This window comes from Rhinatrema bivittatum, chromosome 4, assembly GCF_901001135.1.
Source record: "Rhinatrema bivittatum chromosome 4, aRhiBiv1.1, whole genome shotgun sequence".
Taxonomy (NCBI): domain Eukaryota; kingdom Metazoa; phylum Chordata; class Amphibia; order Gymnophiona; family Rhinatrematidae; genus Rhinatrema; species Rhinatrema bivittatum.
The window spans coordinates 85,692,914-85,709,916 of record NC_042618.1 but is presented as its reverse complement, the minus strand read 5'-3'; the positions used below and the strand labels follow the sequence as shown (position 1 = coordinate 85,709,916).

At 43.3% G+C, this 17,003-nt stretch overlaps 1 protein-coding gene across 3 annotated transcripts in view; it reads right to left on the bottom strand.

Moving 5' to 3' along the window:
• Positions 1-17,003, bottom strand: part of ABCD4 (ATP binding cassette subfamily D member 4) — a 272,156-nt gene that overhangs the window by 92,812 nt on the left and 162,341 nt on the right. For all 3 annotated transcript variants that reach the window (XM_029598440.1, XM_029598438.1, XM_029598439.1), the window contains exons 11-13: positions 11,487-11,578; positions 8,489-8,578; positions 8,191-8,396 (exon numbers count right to left, since the gene is read on the bottom strand). In XM_029598440.1, the coding sequence (XP_029454300.1) occupies positions 8,191-8,396; positions 8,489-8,578; positions 11,487-11,578 (388 nt within the window). The remainder of the gene's footprint in view (positions 1-8,190; positions 8,397-8,488; positions 8,579-11,486; positions 11,579-17,003) is intronic.

Here is a 17,003-nt window from a genome sequence, read left to right as displayed (position 1 = left end):
GAAGGTTTCCACCCCCTCCAGAGGCCTGGGAGACCACAGCAGGCTAGGGCTGAAGAATGGATGTTGAAGTACTGGTAAAAGCTCTTTTTTTTTTTTGATTCAGCAAGCAAGCAGGGGCAAAGACTTCCCTGTAGTAAAATCAGCACCCACCAGAGGAAAGGTTATCGTCTCTGGGCTTGTGGGGGGGGGGGGGGGGGGGGGGGAGTGACCAGCCCACCGGTAAATACTCCCCCTAGCTCACCGGGTAGGGATATAATTTCTGAGAAAAATGGCATTAGGGTACTGCCCTGCCTTGCCTGCCCTTCAGGATGCTCTCAATACACGTGCTTTGCTGACAGGATTTAATAATGTTTGGGTTTTTTTTAAATCAAGATTGATCTAGCCAAAGGTGAAAGGGATATCCCAAATGCCAAACCTACTACTCAAGGTAGCAAATAATCACTGAATTTGACAAGGATCAGGACCGCAGGTTATGCTTTCTTTCATCTGCTGGAGTCAGAGAAATACTGATCTATTAGTTACAATTTGTAACCTATCATTAAAATCATCCATTGTACCTGAAGACTGGAGGGTGGCCAATGTAACCCCAATATTTAAAAAAGGCTCCAGGGGCGATCCGGGTAATTATAGACCAGTGAGCCTGACTTCAGTGCCGGGAAAAATAGTGGAAACTATTCTCAAGATCAAAATTGTAGAGCATATAGAAAGACATGATTTAATGGGACACAGTCAACATGGATTTACCCAAGGGAAGTCTTGCCTAACAAATCTGCTTCATTTTTTTGAAGGGGTTAATAAACATGCGGATAAAGGTGAACCAGTAGATGTAGTGTATTTGGATTTTCAGAAGGCGTTTGACAAAGTCCCTCATGAGAGGCTTCTAAGAAAACTAAAAAGTCATGGGATAGGAGGCGATGTCCTTTCGTGGATTACAAACTGGTTAAAAAACAGGAAACAGAGAGTAGGATTAAATGGTCAATATTCTCAGTGGAAAAGGGTAAACAGTGGAGTACCTCAGGGATCTGTATTGGGACCGGTGCTTTTCAATATATATATATAAATGATCTGGAAAGGAATACGACGAGTGAGGTTATCAAATTTGCGGATGATACAAAATTATTCAGAGTAGTTAAATCACAGGCAGACTGTGATACATTACAGGAGGACCTTGCAAGACTGGAAGATTGGGCATCCAAATGGCAGATGAAATTTAATGTGGACAAGTGCAAGGTGATGCACATAGAGAAAAATAACCCTTGTAGTTACACGATGTTAGGTTCCATGTTAGGAGCTACCACCCAGGAAAAAGATCTAGGCATCATAGTGGATAATACTTTAAAATCGTCAGCTCAGTGTGCTGCAGCAGTCAAAAAGCAAATAGAATGTTAGGAATTATTAGGAAGGGAATGGTTAATAGAACGGAAAATGTCATAATGCCTCTGTATCGCTCCATGGTGAGACCGCACCTTGAATACTGTGTACAATTCTGGTCGCCGCATCTCAAAAAAGATATAGTTGCGATGGAGAAGGTACAGAGAAGGGCAACCAAAATGATAAAGGGGATGGAACAGCTCCCCTATGAGGAAAGGCTGAAGAGGTTAGGGCTGTTCAGCTTGGAGAAGAGACGGCTGAGGGGGGATATGATAGAGGTCTTTAAGATCATGAGAGGTCTTGAACGAGTAGATGTGACTCGGTTATTTACACTTTCGAATAATAGAAGGACTAGGGGGCATTCCATGAAGTTAGCAAGTAACACATTTAAGACTAATCGGAGAAAATTCTTTTTCACTCAACGCACAATAAAGCTCTGGAATTTGTTGCCAGAGGATGTGGTTAGTGCAGTTAGTGTAGCTGGGTTCAAAAAAGGTTTGGATAAGTTCTTGGAGGAGAAGTCCATTAATGGCTATTAATCAATTATACTTAGGGAATAGCCACTGCTATTAATTGCATCAGTAGCATGGGTTCTTCTTAGTGTTTGGGTAATTGCCAGGTTCTTGTGGCCTGGTTTTTGGCCTCTGTTGGAAACAGGATGCTGGGCTTGATGGACCCTTGGTCTGTCCCAGCATGGCAATTTCTTATGTTCTTATGAAGGATCGCAGGTGACACAGCAGGTTATCTAGGGGGTGCTTTTCAGCTTTTCTCTGACTCCATCTGCTGGAAGGGAGGCATAACCCAGCGGTATAGACTGACCTTGGTACGTACAGGGAATATGGTTTTACTATTACAATTGATGTTTTATATGTATTTATTTATTTAAACATTTTTATATACCGATAACCATTTGCACATCGTACCGGTTTACAAGCAACTGTATGGGAATGCCAGAGACATGGGCATATCCTTTACATTGAACATAAAACACAAACTAAAAATAGTAACAGTCATAGTAATATATTATAATCTTTACAGTATTAACAGTAACAGTAACAAGTAGTAATAATTGCAGAGCTAAAGAGATAAGAGAGCTCAGATTTGAAGTAGTAGAAGCACCAGAGAGAGAAGATAAGATAAATGGACAGTTAGAGTATGTAAACAAACTGATATTAGGATATCTAGATTAAATATTTGAGGGAGATACTCAGAAATTATATGGTATAATGCAGTATTGTTAGTCATAAATACATGGAAGAGTTAAATTATTATGAGATATAAAAGAGGAGAGAGAGAGAATTCAAACCATCATGAGAAATAAAAGTGGAGGGAAGGAGAGGATGGGAGATGGGAAGATCAGAGCGGAAGTTGGGTTAGGTAGGAAGGTGTGGGGTTTAAGGGAAAGAGAGAAAGGGGAATGAAATAGAGAGAAGGAGTAAAGAAGAGGGTTTGTGGTCAGTTTATGAAAAGGCCTGAAGGAATAGCCATGTTTTTAGTTTTTTTTTTAAATTTAAGGGTGAAGGTTTCAAGGCGTAAATCTGGTGGCATGGAGTTCCAGAGAGTGGGGCCCGCTAGGGAGAATGCTCTTTTTGTAGTGGAAGAGAGTTTGATGGATTTGATAGAGGGGAGGTGGAGCATTCCTTGGTGGATGGAGCGAGTGGGTCTGGAGGAGGTGTGGGGTCTGAAGAATGGGTTCAGCCAGTGCATGTTATCATTTATAATCGATTTGTGAATGAGGGCTAAAGTTTTGTATAGGATTCTTGAGTTGATTGGTAACCAGTGTAGCTCTTTGAGGGTTGGAGTGATATGATCTTTCTTTTTGGAGTTTGTGAGGATGCGTGCTGAGGCGTTTTGTAAGAGTTGTAAGGGTTTGATATAGTTAGCGGGGAGGCCAAGTAGCAGAGCATTACAGTAGTCTATTTTGGAAAAAATAATAGACTGTAGAACAGTTTGAAAGTCGGAGAAATAGAGCAGAGGTCTGACCTTTTAATCATATGTAATTTGAAGTAGCAATCTTTGAGGATAGTTTTGATAAATGGTTTTAGAGTGAGTTGGCTGTCAATTATAGCACCGAGACTGCGAGTGTGTGAGGGAAGTGTGATAGGCGATATGGATACGGCATTGGAGAGTAGGGGCTGATTAGAGGAGATAAGGAGTTCGGTTTTTTGGGGATTTAGGGCGAGATGCATGTCTGTGAGGAGTTGGTTGATAGTGGTGAGGCAAGTATCCCAGGCTTGAAGGGCTTCTTGAAATGAATCTGTGAAGGGAAAAAGAATTTGCACATCATCTGTGTAGATGAAGTGTTGAATTCCCAGATTAGTGAGAAGATTGGCTAGGGGAAGCATGTAGATGTAAATAATGTAGAAGACAGAGAGGAACCTTGGGGGACTCCTCAGTCAAGGCTAATGGGGTCGGATTCATGGCTATCAATGGTGACAGTGTAGTGTCAATTTTGTACATAGGATTGTAACCAGGAAAGTGCAGTGCTTGAGATTCCAATGCTGATGAGGATGTTATGATTTACAGTATCGAAAGCTGCAGAAATGTCTAACATGGCCAGAAGATAAGAATTACCACTATCCATTCCTTTGATGAGTGTATCAGTTAGGGAGAGAAGTAAGGTTTCCGTACTTAGATGTTTCAGAAATCCAAATTGTGAAGGTGAGAGGATTTTATGTTGATCGAGGTAATCGGATAGGCGAGTGTTGACTAATCTTTCTAGGATCTTAGATAGAAATGGGAGATTAGAAATGGGTCTGAAATTAGCTAGGATGGCAGGATCAAGATTGGGTTTTTTAAGTATGGGTTTAACTACGGCTTGTTTAAGAATAATTGGGAAGATACCTTGATCTAGAGAACAATTGAGAATGTTGGATATGGGTTTGGCGATAATTTTAGGGATGGACAAGAGTAGCTTGGTTGGAATTGTTTCAGCAGGGTGTGAGGAAGGTTTCATCTTTTTTAGGATGTTTTCTATCTCTAGGGAAGATGAGAAGTCAAATGTTGAAAGGGAGCCATCTTGCTTTGTAAGGATGAAATTCGTGTTTTCAGAGCAGGGGGTAAAATGGGCAGTGAGAGACGTGATTTTGTTTTGAAAGAAAAGGGCCAACTTGTTACAAAGGTGTTTGAATCCAGATTCTTGAGGATTTAAGGGAGGGGACTTAGTAAGGTTGGAGACGATAGCAAAAAGAGCTTTTGAATTATATTGGAAATTGTGAATTTTTTTTGCGTAATAATCTCGTTTAGTTTGGAGAATAGTTTTCCTGTAGTGGTGCATGTATTGATAGTAGGCTGTTTTTGTCTTTGGGGAGGAATGTTTACGCCATTGTCTTTCTGACGTTCTGAGGAGTGTTTTTAGAGATTTGAGGTTGGGGGCGTACCAAGGTTTTTTGTTTGTTTGGGCAGGTTTAATGGTTTTTGAGGCAATTGGGCAGGTATGATTTGCAATATTGCTGGTGACATTGAACCAGGTAGCGATGGCATTGTCTGCCGACGTACAGTCGATTTCATTGGGTAAGTTAGAGCAAGCTGCGGTGAGGACATCTATAGGGCAGGATTTGCAGTATTTAAAAGAGTGTGGTTGCGGTAGGAGGGGAGGGGTAGCTTGTTGCATGGAGAGGGTCATTTTTATAATGGAGTGGTCGGACCATGGGACCAGACAACATGAGGGGGAGATAGTGATACTGAATGCTGCATTTATGAAAATGAGGTCAAGGGTGTGACCGGACTTGTGTGGGGGAGTTTATAAGTTGTGTAAAACCCATAGCTTCAAGGGAAGTGATGAATGCTTCGCAGGCTGGAGCTTGCGGATAAGAGTCAACATGTAGGTTAAAGTCACCTATGAGAATGGTGGGGAGGTCAGAGGAAAGTGAATCAGCGAAGAATTCAATTAAAGGAGAGAAGTCTTTTTCTAGGAGTCCAAGGGGGGTGTAAATGAGGCAGATTTGGAGGAACTTTGATTTAAGAAAATCCTATTTCGTATTTGGGAGGAGGGTTGACCTTTTGAGGGATGAGTTTTAATTCCTTTTTAGCAACAAGGAGTATGCCTCCTCCTCTTTTCTAGTTTCGGGGTATGGAGAATAAGTCATAGGTTTCAGAGGGTAATTGGTTGAGGAGGGGGGGTGTCAGTGTTTTAACCACGTTTCAGTTATGGCACAGATCTCGGGGTTGGAGTCAGAAAGGAGGTGGTTAAGCAAATGTGGGGTTTTTTTGCAGGGATTGGGCGTTGAAAAGGAGTAGAGAGATTAGAGAGAGGCCTAGGAACTGAGTGAGGGGTGACAACATGATTGGGATAAGTCTTCATTGTAGTTGGGTGGTAAGGTTAGATATGGGAAAGGAAGGAATGGGGGGTAGACTCTTTGGGATGGGAATGAACAACAGCATGAGACGGGAGGCATTTTTTTTATTTAATTTTTTTTTTTTTTTGTTAAAGGGGAAAAAAGGAAAAAGCGGGGACTGCGTAAGACAAAGAGACAGTGGAGATTAAATAGTCAGGTATGAGCGACAGGTGTAGGGTTGAGAGGGTGGGTACCCTAAGTCAATAGACTTAGGGTACCCACCTACGGACACTCCTACGGACACTCCTACGGACACACCTACGGACCCCCCTACGGACACTCCTCTAATGAACCTTACAACCATGACCCCCCATCAACCCCTACCCCCTCAACCCCACCCCCTCCCACTTCCCTATTCTCCATTCCTCCCACCATCCCCTCCTCCTCCTCCCAACCCAACAACCCCATCCTCCCCCTACCCCCCATATCCGCCTTCTTACCTGCCACCTTGTGAATAATTAAAGAACCTATTTTCCTTCAACCTCCTTAAGAGTCACCTCTCCTTACCCGCCCTCATCCCTATCACCTTGTGAATAGTTAAAGAACCTTTTTTTCTAATGTTTATCTATCCTTATCTATTCTAAATTTTGTAAAGCCTGTTGCTACGTTACGTTACACTGTGAACCGAGGTGATGTTTTTTAACGTGCCCCGGTATATAAGAAATTCTTAAATAAATAAATAAATAAATAAATAAAATAAAGTGGAGCACAAAGGGGCGCACTAAGGGGCATGCCCCTTGGTTGCGCTCCTTTGGCACGCGACGCCTGCAGTCGGTGCCTTACTTTTAAACTGCAGTGCGCCCGCCCCCGATGAGCTCAGCACGTCACGTTTCCTTCCGTGAGCTGGGGAAGCTGTGGCGTTGGGAGGCTTCGGTGCGGCGTGGACCCTGCTCTGGACCCCGTTGGGTCTCGCTCGAAAAGCGGTAGCAGGTGAGCCGAGGTGAAAGTGAGTCAGATGTTTCTGTTTTTCCACTATTGCACTGCATGTAGAGTTGCGTTTCCAGTTCAGTTCTTGTCATCTGTTTTTATTTATACTGTGGTCTCTTTATTCTGTTTTTGGCAAGTGTCTGACTCTGCATATGTGACGGAGGTGAGGCAGTAGCATGCTAGCATGTAGCTTCTGTGCAGGAATCTAATGCAGCTTGGTTTATTCTTTTTCCATAATAGGAAGTGTATTGGTGTTTTAGGGTCGGGTGTAATATTTGCAGTGTTGTGTTTTTATGAGTAAGGTTGTTCCTGTTTTTGTCTGGCAAGTTTACCATTTTGTAATAGTAATGTAATTTATTCATGGCTTTTTGAGGGCTAAGCCCACAAACAATGCATGTTACAATAGGCTTGATACAATGAAATCAAGGTGGAGGATCTGAAATGTATGCAAATTAATGCAAATGAGGGTGGAACAAACACGCCTCCTTCTGATTCCTCCCTCCTCAGAGTCCTCAAGTGTCCAGTCGTGGTCTGTGGGAAAGCTGGCAAACCTATCAACTATGAAAATCAAATCAGTAAGGGCTATATTGGCAATCAGTGGGGGCTGATATACAAGTAAAAATAAATATTCCATTTCCTTACTCACAGTATGATTTAAGTTTGTTAATTTAAGCGAATGGTGAAAAATCACAGCCACATCCCGCCTTTACTTATTTTATTTTTGAAATTATTTCTGCCAAATGAGGAATTAGCAATTACTGACTGTGACATATTTACTATCTCTAAAAACTGCAGACAGTAATTATGCATTACACTTTGCAGACAGCTGTTATGTTTAAGATTGTGCTATGCAGAGACTGTGTCCGCTCTGCTCATTAAGAGCAGGGGAAGCCAACTCAGATCCCCAAGAGCCACCAACAAGCCTGGTATCAGGAAATGCATGAGAAACATTTACATACCGGGGAGGCAATGCATGCAAATCTATTTCATGCATATTCATTGGGGTTATCCTGAAAGCCAGACTGATTTATAGCTCTTGAGGACCAGAGTTGGCGACCCGTGACAGAGAATCACTGAAACATTCAATTTGATCAGCATTTGCACACAGCTCTACTTTTTTTTTTAATTCATTTACAGAAATTTTCTACTTTCCTCTTTTTTCACAATTTATAGATAAAGTATAAAGAACTGCAGCACACACAGTCTTTGGTTACCACAAATGTATAACAGATTATGACCTCCAAAATCTGTCACTAGCTGAGGATTTCTTTCTAGCTTCTAATGTATGATAAAGTTAAGATGGAGAAGAACAATGTCTCCAGCTACAAATGCAATTATACAATTGTGCAGTCTTCAGTCACACCCCCTTCACCTATAAAATCTGAGAATTAAAGCAAGGCTGGGCCTGGCCAGTACTAGACTGAGAGCACTCCAAGAAGCACTGGATCTGATAAGAAGTAGTAGAGAATTCTTCCCTCTGTGTAACTATCAAAGCGACGTACAGAAAGCTGGGGCGAGCATGCATGCCTCAGAATCACTAAATGCTTCCCCTTACCTCGTGTGTTTTCCCAGAGCCCAGCAAGGACCCTCAAAAGGGACGTCTTTCCTGTTCCTGTGTTGCCAACAATCAGAAGGTTATTCCCCTGTGAGACACTCAAAGTAAGGTTCTGTACAAGCAGCTGGTCACAGCATGGGGCTGAAAACGAGACTCTGTCCAGGAGGAAAGCTGTGTCCACTGCCACCACTGGTTCCCCTGAAACACTGGCCAAAATAGTGAGAGAGAGTGAATACGGGATCAGATGTAACCAGGGTGACTGAAATCTCAGAAGGTAAGAACTTAACAGGATATTTACTTCTCCAAGTCCCAGCGACTTTCACCTTCTGCAGCACAGTCCTTTTCCTTCTGGGTAAGCTCTAATAGAGTTTCCTGAAGTTCTCCAATCCTACATAGAAAGACAGTAATGTGTTTTCTATAAGCGCATGTTACTGCAGTGCAACTTAACCAAGCTGTGACCACAAATCACTAATGCAAAACAACTGGCCACCCACTCCCAGTAACACAAGTCATTAATGCACGGCAACTGGCCACCCACTCCCAGTAACACAAGTCATTAATGCAGGGCAACTGGCCACCCACTCCCAGTAACACAAGTCATTAATGCAGGGCAACTGGCCACCCACTCCCAGTAACACAAGTCATTAATGCAGGGCAACTGGCCACCCACTCCCAGTAACACAAATCACTAATGCAGGGCAACTGGCCACCCACTCCCAGTAACACAAGTCATTAATGCAGGGCAACTGGCCACCCACTCCCAGTAACACAAATCACTAATGCAAAACAACTGGCCACCCACTCCCAGTAACACAAGTCATTAATGCACGGCAACTGGCCACCCACTCCCAGTAACACAAGTCATTAATGCAGGGCAACTGGCCACCCACTCCCAGTAACACAAGTCATTAATGCAGACTAATTAGCCACCAACTCCGCCCCCCAAGATTTAAGTCCTTAATACAGAGCAACTAACATTTGTCAGCACCGGGCATTAGAGTGTAGCAACTGGGAATCCCATAAGTGCAACTCATAAGTATAGAGCAGGTGCTGTCCAGTTTGCAGTTTATTAAAATTTATTAACTGACAGGTGCACAGTGGCGATTTACAATAAAAACACAAATGCCCATGTGAGAGATCATTAGTAAAGAGTGGGAGAGCTGCCCATGTGAGAGATCAATAGTAAAGAGTGGGGGAGCTGCGCATGTGAGAGATCATTAGTAAAGAGTGGGAGAGCTGCCCATGTGAGAGATCATTAGTAAAGAGTGGGGGAGCTGCGCATGTGAGAGATCATTAGTAAAGAGTGGGAGCGCTGCCCATGTGAGAGATCATTAGTAAAGAGTGGGAGCACTGCCCATGTGAGAGATCATTAGTAAAGAGTGGAGGAGCTGCCCATGTGAGAGATCATTAGTAAAGAGTGGGAGAGCTGCCCATGTGAGAGATCATTAGTAAAGAGTGGGGGAGCTGCGCATGTGAGAGATCATTAGTAAAGAGTGGGGGAGCTGCCCATGTGAGAGATCATTAGTAAAGAGTGGGAGCGCTGCCCATGTGAGAGATCATTAGTAAAGAGTGGGAGCACTGCCCATGTGAGAGATCATTAGTAAAGAGTGGAGGAGCTGCCCATGTGAGAGATCATTAGTAAAGAGTGGAGGAGCTGCGCATGTGAGAGATCAATAGTAAAGAGTGGGAGAGCTGCCCATGTGAGAGATCATTAGTAAAGAGTGGGAGAGCTGCCCATGTGAGAGATCATTAGTAAAGAGTGGGAGCGCTGCCCATGTGAGAGATCATTAGTAACGCTGCCCATGTGAGAGATCATTAGTAAAGAGTGGGGGAGCTGCCCATGTGAGAGATCATTAGTAAAGAGTGGGAGCGCTGCCCGTGTGAGAGATCATTAGTAAAGAGTGGGAGCGCTGCCCGTGTGAGAGATCATTAGTAAAGAGTGGGAGCGCTGCCCGTGTGAGAGATCATTAGTAAAGAGTGGGAGCGCTGCCCGTGTGAGAGATCATTAGTAAAGAGTGGGAGAGCTGCCCGTGTGAGAGATCATTAGTAAAGAGTGGGGGAGCTGCCCGTGTGAGAGATCATTAGTAAAGAGTGGGAGAGCTGCCCGTGTGAGAGATCATTAGTAAAGAGTGGGAGCGCTGCCCGTGTGAGAGATCATTAGTAACGCTGCCCATGTGAGAGATCATTAGTAAAGAGTGGGGGAGCTGCCCTTGTGAGAGATCATTAGTAAAGAGTGGGAGAGCTGCCAGTGTGAGAGATCATTAGTAAAGAGTGGGAGCGCTGCCCATGTGAGAGATCATTAGTAAAGAGTGGGAGCGCTGCCCGTGTGAGAGATCATTAGTAAAGAGTGGGAGCGCTGCCCGTGTGAGAGATCATTAGTAAAGAGTGGGAGAGCTGCCCGTGTGAGAGATCATTAGTAAAGAGTGGGGGAGCTGCACATGTGAGAGATCATTAGTAAAGAGTGGGAGAGCTGCACATGTGAGAGATCATTAGTAAAGAGTGGGGGAGCTGCACATGTGAGAGATCATTAGTAAAGAGTGGGAGCGCTGCCCATGTGAGAGATCATTAGTAAAGAGTGGGGGCGCTACCCATGTGAGAGTTCATTAGTAAAGAGTGGGAGAGCTGCCCATGTGAGAGATCATTAGTAAAGAGTGGGAGCGCTGCCCATGTGAGAGATCATTAGTAACGCTGCCCATGTGAGAGATCATTAGTATAGAGTGGGAGCGCTGCCCGTGTGAGAGATCATTAGTAAAGAGAGGGAGAGCTGCCCGTGTGAGAGATCATTAGTAAAGAGTGGGAGCGCTGCCCATGTGAGAGATCATTAGTAAAGAGTGGGGGAGCTGCCATGTGAGAGATCATTAGTAAAGAGTGGGAGCGCTGCCCATTTGAGAGATCATTAGTAAAGAGTGGGGGTGCTACCCATGTGAGAGATCATTAGTAAAGAGTGGGAGCGCTGCCCGTGTGAGAGATCATTAGTAAAGAGTGGGAGAGCTGCCCGTGTGAGAGATCATTAGTAAAGAGAGGGAGCACTGCCCATGTGAGAGATCATTAGTAAAGAGAGGGAGAGCTGCCCATGTGAGAGATCATTAGTAAAGAGAGGGAGAGCTGCCCATGTGAGAGATCATTAGTAAAGACTGGGAGCGCTGCCCATGTGAGAGATCATTAGTAAAGAGTGGGAGCGCTGCCCATGTGAAAGATCACGAGTATAGAGTGGGGTGCTGCCCATGTGAAAGGTCATTAGGACAGAGCAGCTTACTCCACATGTGAAAGGTCATTAGGATAGTAATATACCTCACCTGTGTGTGTAGCCTGCCACATCAGATACTGTGGTGGACAAATCAATGAGCTGGCTGAAGCAATTGATCAGGTATATACACACGAAGGCATTCTGTGCAGAAAGCAAGACAATTTATTCTTACAGCAAAATAATTAGTCTGAAAATAGTATCTAAATAGTCACCAGGATAAGAAGAGGAGAGCATCCCAAGTTTTACATCTTCAGACATTGGCATATCATATGGTGGAGTTACCACCACTGGAAACTTAATAAAATGAGTGCAATTGGACAAATATTTAGATCCAGAACAACATTTACAGGTAGGTAAAGCAGAGCTGCTTACTCTGAGGACAGCAGTATGTCAGTCATCACGCATGGGTGACATCATCCTATGGAGCCCAGCACAGAAAGTTTCTAGAACTTTGTCTGAACCTCTCTGAGCATGCTCGAGCACACATTATACCATGAGGCCAACACAGGGTCCCTCATAGTCTTATAACATAGAATTCCAATAAAATAACAAAATACTACTACTACTACTACTACCCACAAACTGAAAATCCAACTCCGCAGGGAGGCAGGAGGATTTTGTGAAGACTGACACCCTGCTGTCCATGGAGAACACCTGCTACAGGGAAGCAATGCTGCTTTCTCAGAGGACAAGCAGGATGGCAGTCCTCACACATGGGTGAATCCGAAGCTATAGGCGGCTCCCCAGTAAAAAAAAGGGACCAACAAAACAGGTGTCAATGGGCTCAACAGGAAGGGGGCAACCTGATCAGAAATAACGGGCCCTAGGCAGGAAGAGAGTTGGTTTCTAAACCTCAAACAAATTCTGAAGGACAGATTGGCCAAACCTACTGTTATGTCGGCCATCCCTATCCAGACAATAATAAGATGTGAATGAGTGGATGGAACTCCACCTCACAACCCTGTATTATGTGCTCCATGGGGACTGCTTGCAAGTGGGCCAGTGACACTGCCATGGCAGAGTGACCGTTGACATGGCCCCCAAGATGCAGTCTGCCTGGGCATAACAGAAGGAGAAGCAGTCTGCTAACCAACTGGATAGTTTCTGCTTGGCAACCATGATCCCCAGGCCTATTTAAATCAAAATAAACAAACAGCTGAGTGGACTGTCTATGGGCTTCTGTCCGCTCCAGATATAAGGCCAAGGCTCTTCTGCAATCCAAACGATGTAGGCCTTGTTCGCCTTGGTGCAAATGCGGCCTGGGAAAAAACATAGGCAAGACGATAAACTGGTTAATATGGAACTCCAACACCACTCAAGGCCGGAACTTAGAATTGTCTTCCGTATGCACCCTATCTTGATAAAACTTAGTGTAAGGAGATAAGTCTCTAAGGCCAGGAGCTCATTGACCACGCATGGTGAAGTGACCGCTACAAAAATTATGATCTTCCAGGTCAGGTATTTCAGAGCACAGTGGCTCAAAAGAAGCTTTCAACAGCTGAGCCAAAAGCATGTTGCGGTCCCAAGACACAGCAGGAGGCCTTCGGAGAGGCTTCAACTGAAGCAGACCTTGCATAAAACGTACAACCATATGCTATACAGAGATGGTCGTACCAATTAAACCACGGTGATATGCGCCAATTGCACTAAAATGGACCTAACTGATTTGCTTTTCAGACCAGCGCCTGAGAGGTGTAGAAAGTAAATAAGCAGTTTTCGTGAAGAGCAGGAGAAAGGATCTATGGCCTTTTATTTATTTATTTAAGGTTTTTCTATACTGACGTTCGTTAGATACATCACATCGGTTTACATTATAACAAACAGCAGCAACAATTTGCTTTTACAAGGAACGAAAGAACTTAAACACAGTATGTTGAGGCTACAGGGGGGAAAAAAGAGAACTTAACAGCATAAATTGTGGCTACATGGGAAAAAGGATAAAGGGGAACAAACTTGGGAGATCCAATCAGCAAGGGTATAGATGGTTGAAGGTAATGGGAGTTTGAGGGAATTTGGTTAAAGGTAAGGGAATAAATATATTTTAAATAGAGAAAAAATATGGAGAAGTTGGGTTACTATTTACAAGCGGAGTAGAATTTGAATAAAATAGTGCAATAATTTATTATATCTTATAGAGGTGTAGGTGGGTAAAGCGAGGAAGAGTGTGTATGAGATAGATTAGGTGTATGCTTTTGCTCACACCACATGGAAAACCTCCTCCATTTCAGTCAATAGAACTTTCAAGTGGAAGGCTTGCTATAAGCTCAAGGTCCTGAGACACATCGTTCAGCAGATCGAGTGGTTGCAGGATCAGCCTCTCAACATCAAGACTGATCAACAGGGCCTAAAGGTTGGGATGGTGCAACCTCCCCCAATCCTGGGTGATCTGGAGATCTCTAAGCCAACCTTCCAGCATCAAATTCCAAAAGGAAAGGAATTTCTATCTGAGAGGGCAAGGACCCCACTCCTCACCCCAGGCTGGGAAGGTCTTCAACTCTAACATAAGCCAGGGAGATAGAACACTCTGCGACCCGGAACAAAGTGGAAGTCACTGCAGAAGAATAACCACACTTCTTAACTGAACCTTCTCAATGGCCAAACCATAAGGCAAAATCGATCGGGATCAGTGAGTGGAAGGGTCCCTGGACAAACCGATCTGACTTGAACTAAGAAGTAAGATGGGAGAATTAGAATGTATAGCAGTAAATGATGACAGACTTAATTGGCATCTCAGAGACATGGTGAAAAGAGGATAACCAATGGGACAGTGCTATAACAGGGTACAAATTATATCGCAATGACAGAGAGGAGCACTCGGGAGGAGGTGTGGCACTTTATGTCCGGGATGGCATAGAGTCCAACAGGATAAACATCCTGCATGAGACTAAATACAAAATTGAATCTTTATGGGTAGAAATCCCTTGTGTATCAGGGAAGACTACAGTGATAGGGGTATACTACCGTCCACCTGGTCAAGATGGTGAGATGGACAGTGAAATGCTAAGAGAAATTAGGGAAGCTAACCAAATTGGTAGTGCAGTAATAATGGGAGACTTCAATTACCCCAATATAGACTGGGTAAATGTATCATCGGGTCACGCTAGAGAGATAACGTTCCTGGATGGAATAAATGATAGCTTTATGGAGCAATTGGTCCAGGAATCGACAAGAGAGGGAGCAATTTTAGATCTAATTCTCAGTGGAGCACAGGACTTGGTGAGAGAGGTAACGGCGGTGGGGCCGCTTGGCAATAGTGATCATAATATGATCAAATTTGATTTAATGACTGGAAAAGGAACAGTGTGCAAATCCAAGGCTCTTGTGCTAAACTTTCAAAAGGGAAACTTTGATAAAATGAGAAAAATTGTTAGAAAAAAACTGAAAGGAGCAGCTACAAAAGTAAAAAATGTCCAAGAGGTGTGGTCATTGTTAAAAAATACCATTCTAGAAGCACAGTCCAGATGTATTCCACACATTAAGAAAGGTGGAAAGAAGGCAAAACAATTACAGGCATGGTTAAAAGGGGAGGTGAAAGAAGCTATTTTAGCCAAAAGATCTTCATTCAAAAATTGGAAGAAGGATCCAACAGAAGAAAATAGGATAAAGCATAAACGTTGGCAAGTTAAATGTAAGACATTGATAAGACAGGCTAAGAGAGAATTTGAAAAGAAGTTGGCTGTAGAGGCAAAAACTCACAGTAAAAACTTTTTTAAATATATCCAAAGCAGAAAGCCTGTGAGGGAGTCAGTTGGACAGTTAGATGATCGAGGGGTTAAAGGGGCACTCAGAGAAGATAAGGCCATCGCGGAAAGATTAAATGATTTCTTTGCTTCGGTGTTTACTGAAGAGGATGTTGGGGAGGTACCCGTAATGGAGAAGGTTTTCATGGGTAATGATTCAGATGGACTGAATCAAATCACGGTGAACCTAGAAGATGTGATAGGCCTGATTGACAAACTGAAGAGTAGTAAATCACCTGGACCGGATGGTGTACACCCCAGAGTTCTGAAAGAACTAAAAAATGAAATTTCAGACCTATTAGTAAAAATTTGTAACTTATCATTAAAATCATCCATTGTACCTGAAGACTGGAGGATAGCAAATGTAACCCCAATATTTAAAAAGGGCTCCAGGGGCGATCCGGGAAACTACAGACCGGTTAGCCTGACTTCAGTGCCAGGAAAAATAGTGGAAAGTGTTCTAAACATCAAAATCACAGAACATATAGAAAGACATGGTTTAATGGAACAAAGTCAGCATGGCTTTACCCAGGGCAAGTCTTGCCTCACAAATCTGCTTCACTTTTTTGAAGGAGTTAATAAACATGTGGATAAAGGTGAACTGGTAGATATAGTATACTTGGATTTTCAGAAGGCGTTTGACAAAGTTCCTCATGAGAGGCTTCTAGGAAAAGTAAAAAGTCATGGGATAGGTGGCGATGTCCTTTCGTGGATTACAAACTGGCTAAAAGACAGGAAACAGAGAGTAGGATTAAATGGGCAATTTTCTCAGTGGAAGGGAGTGGACAGTGGAGTGCCTCAGGGATCTGTATTGGGACCCTTACTGTTCAATATATTTATAAATGATCTGGAAAGAAATACGACGAGTTAAATAATCAAATTTGCAGATGACACAAAATTGTTCAGAGTAGTTAAATCACAAGCAGATTGTGATAAATTGCAGGAAGACCTTGTAAGACTGGAAAATTGGGCATCCAAATGGCAGATGAAATTTAATGTGGATAAGTGCAAGGTGATGCATATAGGGAAAAATAACCCATGCTATAATTACACAATGTTGGGTTCCATATTAGGTGCTACAACCCAAGAAAGAGATCTAGGTGTCATAGTGGATAACACATTGAAATCGTCGGTACAGTGTGCTGCGGCAGTCAAAAAAGCAAACAGAATGTTGGGAATTATTAGAAAGGGAATGGTGAATAAAACGGAAAATGTCATAATGCCTCTGTATCGCTCTATGGTGAGACCGCACCTTGAATATTGTGTACAATTCTGGTCGCTGCATCTCAAAAAAGATATAATTGCGATGGAGAAGGTACAGAGAAGGGTTACCAAAATGATAAGGGGAATGGAACAACTCCCCTATGAGGAAAGAATAAAGAGGTTAGGACTTTTCAGCTTGGAGAAGAGACGACTGAGGGGGGATATGATAGAGGTGTTTAAATCATGAGAGGTCTAGAACGGGTAGATGTGAATCGGTTATTTACTCTTTCGGATAGTAGAAAGACTAGGGAGCACTCCATGAAGTTAGCATGGGGCACATTTAAAACTAATCGGAGAAAGTTCTTTTTTACCCAACGCACAATTAAACTCTAGAATTTGTTGCCAGAGGATGTGGTTAGTGCAGTTAGTATAGCTGTGTTTAAAAAAGGATTGGATAAGTTCTTGGAGGAGAAGTCCATTACCTGCTATTAAGTTCACTTAGAGAATAGCCACTGCCATTAGCAATGGTTACATGGAATAGACTTAGTTTTTGGGTACTTGCCAGGTTCTTATGGCCTGGATTGGCCACTGTTGGAAACAGGATGCTGGGCTTGATGGACCCT